General features: G+C 35.3%; 1 protein-coding gene and 1 long non-coding RNA gene across 7 annotated transcripts in view; one reads left to right on the forward strand and one right to left on the reverse strand.

Moving 5' to 3' along the window:
• inpp5l (inositol polyphosphate-5-phosphatase L) overlaps positions 1 to 12,201 on the reverse strand; it is a 49,118-nt gene that overhangs the window by 2,455 nt on the left and 34,462 nt on the right. For 4 of the 6 annotated variants that reach the window (XM_087263848.1, XM_087263847.1, XM_087263846.1 and 1 more), the window contains 10 exon segments: positions 11,367 to 11,470; positions 9,312 to 9,364; positions 8,893 to 9,012; positions 6,561 to 6,645; positions 6,379 to 6,474; positions 5,660 to 5,734; positions 5,475 to 5,548; positions 4,307 to 4,418; positions 4,077 to 4,151; positions 3,888 to 3,952 (listed from right to left, as the gene is read on the reverse strand). In XM_087263848.1, the coding sequence (XP_087119974.1) occupies positions 3,911 to 3,952; positions 4,077 to 4,151; positions 4,307 to 4,418; positions 5,475 to 5,548; positions 5,660 to 5,734; positions 6,379 to 6,474; positions 6,561 to 6,645; positions 8,893 to 9,012; positions 9,312 to 9,364; positions 11,367 to 11,470 (836 nt within the window). In that variant the 3' untranslated portion in view covers positions 3,888 to 3,910. 6 annotated transcript variants of the gene reach the window in all.
• The window catches only part of LOC147842795 (uncharacterized), a 294,644-nt gene continuing 287,780 nt past the window's right edge, over positions 5,338 to 12,201 (forward strand). Inside the window, exon 1 of the long non-coding RNA XR_015498310.1 lies at positions 5,338 to 8,328. This is a non-coding gene — a long non-coding RNA (uncharacterized LOC147842795). The remainder of the gene's footprint in view (positions 8,329 to 12,201) is intronic.

Below are 12,201 nucleotides of genomic sequence, written 5' to 3' on the forward strand. Positions count from 1 at the left end.
TTCAAAATAAATAATGACCAAATCTTTAAACCAATAAAGTGATATTGTAAAATGTGTAAAGAGTGTAAATGTTAGCAAAGACATTCGGTTTATGAGTATGTAAAAATGTGGTTAAAAAGATATACAACCCCAAATCAGAGAAACTTGGGACAGTATGGAAAATGTAAATAAAAAAGAAAGTAGTGATTTCCAAATTTACTTTGACTTACATTTCACTGCAGACAATATGAACTAAAATATTTCATGTTTTGTCTGTTCAACTTAATTTCATTTGAAAATATACATCCTTTTCTGTCATTCAGACTTGCAACACATTCAAAAAGGTTGTGACAGGAGCAAATTAGGGCTAGAAATACAGTAAATTGGTTATATAATGATGTGATTTGAAACAGGTGATATCAACAGGTGGTTGTCATTAAGATTTGGTACAAAAGCAGCATCTAGTCCTTTACGAGAAAAGATGGACTGAGAATTCCCAAATATATAAGAAAGTTATTGAAATGCTTAAATACAATGTTCCTCAAAGACAGATAGGAAGACACTTTGGATATTTTAACATAAACAGTGACTAACATAATTAAAGGATTCAAGGAATATTAGTGTTTAAGGGACAAGGGCGCAAGCCTAAGCTGAACAACTGACAATTTCTCAGGTGGCACTGCGTCATTCATCAGGCGTCATTCATCTATAAAGGATATCACCATATGGGCTCAGGACTACTTTGGCAAACCTTTGTCACATACCACAATATGTAGTTATATCCACAAAAGCCAGTTAAAACTGTATTTTGCCAAAAGGAAGCCCTATGTTAACAGTGTCCAGAAGCGCCATCAACTGAACTTGAAGGCATCTGGAATAAACCATCACACAGTGTAAACATGTACTGTGGTCAGATGAATCAGTATGTCGGGTATTTTTTGGGAGGAATGGACGCTGTCTGCTTTGGACCCAAGAAGAAAAGGATCATCCAGATTGTTACCAGCAACAAGTCCAAAAGCCAGGCTCTGTCATGGTATGGGGCTGTATCAGTGCCTTTGGCAAAGGTAACTTGCACTTCTGTGATGGCACTATTAATACTGAAAAATACATTTTGATACATTGAGATTTTAGAGCACAAAATGTTGCCTACTTTTTCAGGGTCAACCATGCATATTTCAACAAGACAGTGCAAAACCACATTCTGCACACACTACAAACTCCTTGCTGCAAAGGAAGAAGATTCCTGTACTTGACTGGCCTGCCTGCAGTCCTGACCTGTCTCCAACCGAGAATGTGTGGCACATTTTGAAGCGCAAAATGCGACAACGAAGACCTTATGCTGTTGCCCACTTTAACACATGTTTGCAGGAAGAATGGGACAAAATTACACCTGAAACACTTCATCACTTGGTGTCTTTAGTCCCTAAATATATGCTTTATTGTTCCAACGTTTTTTGAAATGTGTTGCAAGAACTAAAAAATTGCAATTTGTGTTTATTTAAAAAAAAAGGAACACATTAAATATTGTTTGTTGTATTGTCTGCACTGAAATACAAGTAAAAGTAACTTGCGAAATTACTATTTTCTTTTCTTATTTGCGTTTTCCATACTGTCTCAACTTTTTTTGATTTGTGGTTGAAGAAATTATGACTGATCTGTTTGGAATTAAATGTATAATATTTCCAAGTATGTTTAGAAAAGTATATTTTATTAATTCTTTCTCATTATTCCAGTGTAAAGCACTGTCACTCACATACATAGTTTTGTCCAGCAGTTTGATGAGTATATAGCTCTATATTGCATTTGTGCTATATTGTATTGACAGCACATCATTTGGTTACAATCTCTACATTTTTCGATTAAATAATTTTATATATTTCATATTTACATATTTTATTTTTATTTTAATCAATCAGTTCACAGAAAAAAAAATATGTTATTAAGGCAAAGCTAACAAAAATGGAAATAGAAAATAAGATTTTTCTTTTCTACTATGGAAGTTAATGATTGCAGGTTTTCAGCTTCAAAATATCTTATTTTGTATTAAACAGATAAAAAAATTAATTAAGGTTTGGAACCACTTGATGGTGATTGTGTGTATATTTTAGGGTGAATTACACCTTTAATTACTCACCCTCAAATCATTCCTATCCCTGAGACCTTTGTTCATCTCCAGAATACAAATTAAGATCACAAATTGAATTTAATTTAGGGTGCTTTCACACCTGTGAATCGATTCAGTTGTTACGAAACAGAGATTACAAATGTTACATTGTTGCTTTTTGCTCTTGGTGCGGTTCGCTTTCACACTGCAAAGTTTCTAATCAGACCAAAAAACCTAAAACAAGTCACGTGTGAGTAAACTCATCTCACATTGGTCAGAGTGTCAGGGTTTATTTTGCAGAGTCTCGCTCAGCTGTCAGGAGAGGTGGTGGTTTGATGGTGTTTGACAAGGTGCGCGCGACGTGTCCGAAGAGTGAGGAGAGATGCGGTGGGGAGGGGTGAGAAGGGTGCGCGACGTACCCTATTTGAGGATCGGGAGGGAGATGCGAGATTACCGGGAGATTTTCACCCATTTGCGGGCATTCGGAGATTTGCGAAACTTCCCGCCATACTCATAATTCTCTCTTCATAAAGCTGTATGCCTATTACATATCCATAAAACACTGTGATATAACTGCGCTCGGATCGATCGCTTTCTCGCTGCAATCGAACCGCTCCAGGGTTCGTTTTAATCGAGCCGAGACCACCTCATTTAAGCGATCTCAGAGCGATTACTTTGGCGCGGAACAGAGCGCGATTGCCCAGTTCACATATGCCAAACGAACCTCGCTAACTAGGCAAACGAGACACGTTCCGAAACAAAAGTGTAGGTGTGAAAGCACCCTTAATCACCCTTTATAGATGGCAACGGTCCATCTTCAGTGGTTCAAATGTAATCATACTCAGATCCAAGAACACTTTAGTGCACCAAAGAAACGACTGTGCTTGCCCATATCTTCCTCATCAAGGTGCATGTTTATTATGGCTCATATGTTGTGCTTCTGACTTTAATGGGAGTATCCTGAACATCCCAAAATGCACACTAATGACTTGAGGAGGAAGAGAAGACACTGAAGAGTTTTTTTACAATTTTTTTAGGCACACTAAAGTTTTCATGGAGCTTCGTATGATTAGTTGAACCACTGAAGTCATTTTGATGTTTTTGATTCCTTTTATGATCTTATGATGTAATAAATAGCAGAAATATAATTTTTAGATAAACTTACTCTTTAAATTATACTATTTAGGTTTTTAGTTGTCAGTTATAGCAGACTGAATTTGTTTTACAAAGGATATCATATTGATGTATTCGCTTGAATGTTAAAAAAGGTAATCAATACATTTTACACCAAAATAATTTAATGTAAAATCCTAGGATTACTTCTGTCCATAAACTAAGTTTATTTGGTCACCACTAGCTGAACAAATGGCAAATGATTGATTGATTGATTGACATAAAACTAGCAGCAAAACAAAATCCCTGCCCTAAAAACGCCAATAGGGAACAACAATGCAAGATAGATGTGTATACGATGTTTCTCTAATTAATGAACACTGGTGCTTTTAAGGTGCTGTGCAAGGACTTGTTTGTGTAGCTTAAGAGGCAGAAAGTCCTACAGACATAAATAATAGGTGTATCTTGCCTCATGCTTGATCTCAGTTGAGTGTCACAGTAAATGAGGGCATAAGGGCTGCTAATGGCTCCTTGGGGAAGATCAGAACAGAGTCCTTCAATCTGCTATATGTAACTTTTTTGGTTAATAAGCATAATTGTCTGCTACCAGTGTCATAAATACTGTAAAGTGTCTATAATAAACAGTTAAAAAAACTGTAAACACAACAAAAAAACCAATCAAATAGCTTACCCTTTGACTTTCCCAACATTGTGTCAATGTGCATATGTCTTTAGTGGAAAAAACAGGAAAACAGGCTGGATAGAAAAAAAATACATGATTTTTTTATTTTTTTTTGTAAATGGTTAAAACTCTGATTCATTCATCAGCAAATCCTGACAAAATAAAATGAAGGGTATATAACTGAACAATCTAACTCACCTTGTGGTCTCCCATGCAGATGTTGGAACCCAGTGTGTCATAAACTACACTACTCTCACCCTCTCCCTCCTCCCTCTGCAGAAAACAAACATTGAATAAACAAACACAAAACAATACAAGTCACTGTTTATTTAAGTCAAACATATTGTACATATTTTTATTTGTGATATTTCTTTATGTAAGAACATATTTATTTATACTGTAAAAAGCCAAGGTTGATATAAACCCACCCGATGGATGATGTCTCTTGCACTGTGAGACATTAGGATGCGGTCACACCATGCGGGACATCGTGTGTTCATGTACTGTGTAGGTTTAGTGTAATCTTCACTGTATGGGTAACTGAAAAGTAAAAATGATCCTCACATAAATTTCTGACAGACAAACCAGTATTTAAAGACCTTTAATTACCATATTTCACACTACAACTTTGAAATGATTTTTTATGTCTTATAAGTGCAGTATACCAAACAAAAATATTGTTAGTTAATTATTAATAACAAATGAAAACAGTACCTGCTTTCTATTCAAAAATATCTAAAAATCTCATTTATTTCAGTGGTTATTTTTCAGCAGCCACTGCTCCAGCTTTTAAGGATGCATGTTTGAGAAAACATTAAAAAATGTTATCTTTTATTATTATATATAAATTAGTGCTAGGCAAAAATTAATTGCGATTATACATTTTCCTACAGCTTAGCCCTTTATTCATTAGGGGTCGCAACCAACTTATCCAGCATTTGTTTTGCCCTTCCAGCTGCAGCCCAGTAACGGTTAAACACTCATACACTCTCACACATTCACTACGGCCTATTTAGTATAATATGAACAGTTAGGTATATAAATATTTGGACATCGACATAATTCTAACATTCTTGGACATTACATGGACATAACATTACTTTAACTGCAAACCAGCTTTAATTTGAGGGTATTTACATCCAAATCAGGTGAACGCTGTAGGAATTACAACAGTACAACATACAGTATGTGCCTCCCACTTGTTAAGGGTCCAATATAATGTATATATCATATACAAAAATAATTTCTATCTGAACAAAATATACTTTTTCCCAAATAGATGCATGCAAGTGAGTGCTTATAGCTAAATAATAAAAATACACAGTGCACACACACACACATACTGTATATTATGTAAAAAAAAAAAACTTTTATTTTGGATGCAGTTTTTTTGCCCACCACTAATATACATACAGTTGTGCTGTTAAATAAATACCTGTAAAGTGTGATTTTTTTCTTCAGGATTTGATGAACAGGAAGTTCCAATTGACAAAAGGTTTGAATACAAATTTGATTATTCTTAGATATTTACCTTTGGAGTGTTGTAATAAATACTTTACAGTCATGTTTTTAAGAAAAAATTCTAAAGCTGCGCACCTCGGAGGAAATGCGATATCTTCCTCTGTGATGACGTCATGGAATGCAGAGATCTCCTTATCGTACTTCAGCAGCTGAGAGTCATAAACATAGATAAGCAAAATCTTTTATCAATAAATATACTCTTTTATTTTTCTATTATTTAATTTCAGTCAAATGTTTTATTACTTAAACTAATTTCAGACCTCTTTTCCGTTGTTTTCTCTGAACACAGCCTGGTGCAAGTAAGCAAATAACTTTGTCTCTATATGAAGGAGGACCTAGTGATCAAATGATTAAAAACAGGAACAAAACATGAGTATAAAATAGTCTAGAGGCAAAACAAAAGAGTGAAAAAAGAAAGATAAATGAATGCAGGGCATATAAAACTAGTAAAGAATGGAGAGTAACTCCAACTTTGCTGCCACATAAAATGAAGCACACGTCCGCAAGAGTGATCTAAATGCAAGCTCGCATTTTCTGGACTGGCATGAAGTCAATATCAACCCTCTAAGAACCATAAATCTGGCTGGACAGTGTACTGGATATGTCTGAGCGCACACAAAAAGAAAAAAAAATTTATCATCTCCAGCATATAAGATCAGAGCGTTGAACATATATGCTAACAATATTTCAGAAAAGCAGGGGTCACAGTAGATTTGCTGAAGGCTTTAAAATTATGCATGCTCAATTAAATTCTAAACAAACTCAATACATGTTTATATGGTAATTTTGACAAATGCAATGCAAAATGAATATGTAGTGTTATATTTTATATATAACAAAACAAAAAGTAATGTACGCTGTACAAAACACAAACTGAAAATGTGTGAATGGCTCAAACATTAACTCCTTAAGTGATGTAAACAGAATTTGTAAGCTTTTTTCTTTTCTTTCTCAAGATGACTTCAAAAATTGTATTTACCTTGTGGTCATTGTCTTTCTCTTCACAAATGATTTTTTCAACCTCATTGCTACTGCCTTTTTTAACCGTCTGGATCTCAGCCGACAGGGAGAGGTTCTTCAAACAAGTAAATAATCATATTAATATTTATAGAATGTATGTGTATTTTGGTTCTCTGTGAAGAACATATCAATCAAGTCTACCTGCACTAGACTGAGTGTGTCAAGACGAAAATTGAAATCTCCAAACAGGAAGAAGGGGAGAGGGCTGTAGGTGTTATCTGTTATCCTTCAAGAGAAGAGAATGAGAGTTTAATACATTATATTGAATGTCATTTATGCTAAAAGACAGTTATTGAACAGTATATTATCAGCCATATCACCCTGCAGCCCAAGACGGGTTATTTACTAAAGCAAAGCAGGGCTGAGCCTGGTAAGTACCTGCATGAGAGACTACATGTGAAAATTAGGTTGCTGTTGGAAGCGGAATGTGTTAGTGAGGCCAGCAGGGACTGCTCAATCTGTGGTCTGTGTGAGTCCTAATGCCCCAGTAAAGAGAAGGGGACACTATACTGTCATTGAGCACCGTCTTTCAGATGCAAAAAATCCTATAGCACTTCTTGTAAAGAGTAGGGTTGTAACCTCAGTGTCCTGGCCAAATTCCCTTCATTGCCTCCATACCCACCATGGCCATACAATAATCCCAATCCACTAAATTGGCTCTATCGCTGTCTCTCCACTCCACCTATAGCTGGTGTGTGGTGAGCGCTTTGGCGCCGTTGTACTGTGGTGTTGTCACATTATCCAAGCGGATGCTGCACTGGTGATGGTGTGGAGAGACTCCACCCTCATGATTGTGAAGGGTTTTGGGTGTATGGCCGTACACAATAAATGTGCTATATAAATACACATTACATTACATTACATTATTTCTAACCATTATGCTTTGATGCTGTCATTTCTTATTAGATAGTTGCCCATGTGGGCTTTATTTTGGCTCTCAGTAACTTGTATACAGTTGTGACCTCAGGGAATTGGACTTGAAATAGGTATCATATACATAAGGTTGTGGGATGAAATCTCGGTCCTGGCAGGAAGTGAGGATGGGGGGATTGAATGATCATCACTCTCTCCATCTTTGATACCCAGCTAAGCAATATATTTGTCACTGTGTGTGTCTATCAGTGCTCACACTCCTCACTCAAAATGTGTGTGCCATTGGATGGGTTAAGGCAGAGGTCTAATTTCGAGTATATGTAAAACCATTTGGGTATTTGGCCTTTAAAAGGACATGACACAAAGAGAGAAGTGCTTATAATTTAATTTTGATTATGTTCCAGAGAATTATATAAAAAAAATACATAGCTAACATTTGACAAAGAACAGCTTCCAGAATCTCTTCCAGTTCAGTGCTGGATTCGGCTAAAAACTCCTCAAAGAGCAGCTCTAACTATAATAGACCAAGCTGTGGATTGTAAGCCACAACCTGTTCGTATTTTTTATTTGTTAAAATTGAGCAATTACATGCGCAGTGTCTGGTGAAAATTTGTATGTTGTAGCAAGGATGTAAACAAGGATGTCAACAATAAAAAATGCGGTTTGGCACCGTTAACAATTTAACTACAAATTAATATTTATCCGTCAAACCCATGTGTCACAATCTTCAGTAGCGCGTGTAGTGTTTCTCTGTGTTGCCGCTTTCTCTGTGTTCTACACCTCAAATAATAAACTCACAAAAATTATGTGAACGTTTTATATTACTTACACATGCTTATAACCCGAATATATATGAAAGACACTTGTCAGATTTTATTTTAGAGAGCAGACATGAGGTTCAGCTGTGTCCTTTGTCATTTTCTGTCTGATTCATGTTGATAAGCCTAACAGCTACTCTCACTGACAGTGTTTACACAGCACAAAAATGCATGTTTATAGGGGCGAGCTGCATTTCCTAGTGACATAGAGTTGATTTGTAAATCACAGCACATTAAGTTAGCTGACCAATCAGAGCCTCTTGATAGTGGGAACTAGGAATTATGACAGCCATTTTCATATTAGATGAGTAGCTGTACATAATCAAAGTAAGATATATATATATATATATATATAAACATGATTTTTAACAAATGAAGCATGAGCACACATTGCTTTGGATCTTATAAACACAATCAATCCTTATAAATAGACTCTGGACCACCCCTTTAAAAATACTGCTTGCAATTAGACCGATTATTAGTTTCAATGTGAAGAAAATATATCACAATCTATCACATACACGAATACATTTTATTCAGTTTTAATTTTTTTTTTCTCTACACACTGGGGAAGGCTTTGTGTGTCTGTTTCCTGATGAATGTAAAATAAAACATCACAACAAGAAAATGCGTATGAGAGCAGATCAATACTATATTTATCTAACACACCAAGAAAACAAAAAGAGTAACGCAAAAGCACAGTGCAAACTACATTGTTCAATCTAAAATGTATTCATACAAACTCATTTGTATAATTCAAGTGAATAATAAAAAGTACAAACCTGTTGATGACATATCTGAGTGCTTTCTTGCGGTTTGCAGAATACACCGAAGGACTAGAGTTGCAAGCTATGAGGTTGGAGGCATCATGAAACAGATGAACATTCACCAGGTCTAAGCCCCTGTATATACAGAAATACACAATTTGACGGTACATAAGTCCTGTCAGTATCTTTGACGGATCTGGGACATTAGCTGATGAAAAGCACAGACTGCATTTATTTGTCACTCAATCTTCAGTATTCTACAATGTTCTGTTGTACTGCTGCCATCAAGCTGCTTTTAATGTGTTTATGATGACAATCTATTCCAATAACAAACAACTAACATAACATGTATGCCTTGAGTGGGAACCAAAAACACATACATGATAGACTGTAATGAAAGTTGAAAGGAGTCATCACAAAAGGTGAAAACATACTGGTTGTGAATGATCCATCGTGTCCTCATGTAGCCCTTTCTGGACCACTTGAACTGTAATAAAATCCACACACACACACACACACACACACACACACACACACACACACACACACACACACACACACACACACACACACATACACACACACACACACACACACACACACACATATGCATGTTAAAATTAGAGGCATTTGATAGCCATTGACAGACCAAGCATGAGCCCCTGTACTTTGTTGTACTTGCCAGAAAAACAGTAGAAGACTTTGTGTTTAATATTTTAATGAACCAACAATTTCCTATGAATGCCATAGCTTACAGAATAAGACACTAAAGATATTTACAAAAAATTAAATGCAATATTTGCCAACATACACTCATCGGCCACTTTAATATTAACACCTGTTCAACTGCTCGTTAGCGCTTATTTCTAATCAGCCAATCAGATGGCAAAAACTCACTGCATTTAGACATGTAGACATGGTCAAGATGATCTGCTGCAATTCAAACTGAGCATCGGGTGCCATTCCTGTCAGCTAAGAACAGGAAACTCTGGGTATAATTTCCACGGGCTCACCAAAATTGGACAATAGAAAACTGGAAAAATGTTGCCTGGTCTGATGAGTCTCGATGGTAGGGTCGGAATTTGGCATCGACAACATGAAAGCATGGGTCCATCCTGCCTTGAATTAATGGTTCAGGCTGCTGGTGGTGGTGGTGGTGGTGGTGTAATTGTCTTGGCACACTTTGGGCTCATTAGTACAATTGAGCATTGTGCCAACGCCACAGCATACCTGAGTATTGTTGCTGACCAAATCCATTCCTTTATGACCACAGTGTGCCCACCTTCTAATGGCTACATCAGCAGGATAACGCACCATGTCATAAAGTGCGAATCATCTCAAACTGGTTTCTTGAACATGAAAATAGGTTCACTGTACTCAAACGGCCTCCACAGTCACCAGACTCAACCCAATAAAGCACCTTTGAGAGATTTTGCATCATGGATGTGCAGCCGATAAATCTGCAGCAACTGCGTCATGCTGTCATGTCAGTGTGAACCAAAATCTCTGAGGAATATTTTCAGCACCTTGTTGAATCTATGCCACGAAGGATAAAGGCAGTTCTGAAGGCAAAAGAGGGTTCAACCTGGTACTTGTAAGGTATACCTAATAAAGTGACCGGTGAGTGTAGAATCTCATTCAGGAAAGCTATTTCATTAAATAATGATCTATTCAATTTTACACATAAAATATTTTTAGGTTATCTGGGCACTTTCCCCCTCTTTAGGATGGAGGTTTCAACTTTCACAAGAATTTAAAATAATAAACTATATCAAAATAAACAGCCACATAATGAAACTAATACATTTTGATCACTATTTAAAAAATATTTCAATTTAATATTTAACTACACATTTTTAAAATTGGCATGAAACAGGGTTTGTGACGTACATCCAATTAAAACAGTTCTAAATTGAGAAAAAAGTAGTGCCGAACCAATTGGATCATTGGAAGTTGGATCATTGAATCAATTGGATCACTGGATCATCTAACAAAATGGAGGAAAAATAATAATGGATGAAACAAACAAAAATGAGAAATACTCTGACAGCCCCTCACAAAAAGCATTCCATGTGACCAGAAGAAAAGAAATCTCATTTCCCAGGGGGACGGGAAGTTTATCTTAATTTAATCTTAATCTTAATTGTTGTAAGATTATGACGGCATGTTTTTTTTTTTTTTTTTAATAAAAAAATGCAGACATACTGTTTATAACAAACACTTATATATACAAATATATAAGAAGAATAAATTTAATTTCATGCCAACTTTAAGATTATAAAATTACCAAGTATTACTGTAATTTAAACACTTTTTGCAGCAGGATGGGAAAATGAGTAATTAAACTTACTTCACAATAATACATGTTCAAATATGTTCCGTTAATTCACGAAATGGATGCTATTAATTCGTTAATTCATTCTGACTGAATTTATACTCTTATGCGTATAAGACACTGAAGTGAATGAAAATCCACTACACACACTTACATCAGGCCAAAAGTTCTTGGGAAATTTCTCTTTTTCCATGGTTGTCACTCCATCCAGCGAGCCCACATACTTGTTATGGCCAGACACAACTTTAAAATCTTTCACTACAAGAAGAAGGAAAGAACAAACAAGAGATATTGTAAAGGAAAATGCAAACGTAAAACCGATTTACTAATACTAACACTGTAGGCTATAAGAGCAAGATCTGTGAGAGACTGATTTGATGGGTCACTAAATTTATTGGTCTACTGATCTTGATGGCTCTTCTATTAGACCTCTTCTTGAGAGATTATTCATGAAATGCTGCGACCATTACAAATGAAGACAAGTGAAAAAAGCTTACGAGATTATATCCAGTTCAATAAAAGACAGTAACCAAATTATTTAAAGGAGAACATTAATTTGTGTTGTTTTTTGTTGGAAATGTATTGCTTTGGTAATGTCAGTAAATATGATGATTTCCTTTTTGTGAGCTTTTGTGCAAAATTATTTGAATTTCATGAAATAATTTAGATTTTTAGTACAAAATTTAGTTCATAAATTAAACATTTTGATCATGTAACTCAATACAAATAAAATAAATTTAAAAAATATTGATATTTCATTCAATTTCACCATATAAACATTTTTTTAATAAAAAAGCCCAAATGAAATAAAAAAAATTTAAGTAACAATACTGTTTCTCTGTTTTGATGAAATGTAAAATTTGTTCAAATACATATTATTGTCATACATTAAATTCAGTATGTTTTATTTAAAATCAATAGTACAAAGTTTTGGTAATTAAAAAGAACAATATGTTCAACTAAACATCATCAACTGCTGATATTCTAAA

This window comes from Danio rerio, chromosome 8, assembly GCF_052040795.2.
Source record: "Danio rerio strain M-AB ecotype USA chromosome 8, GRCz13ab, whole genome shotgun sequence".
Classification (NCBI taxonomy): domain Eukaryota; kingdom Metazoa; phylum Chordata; class Actinopteri; order Cypriniformes; family Danionidae; genus Danio; species Danio rerio.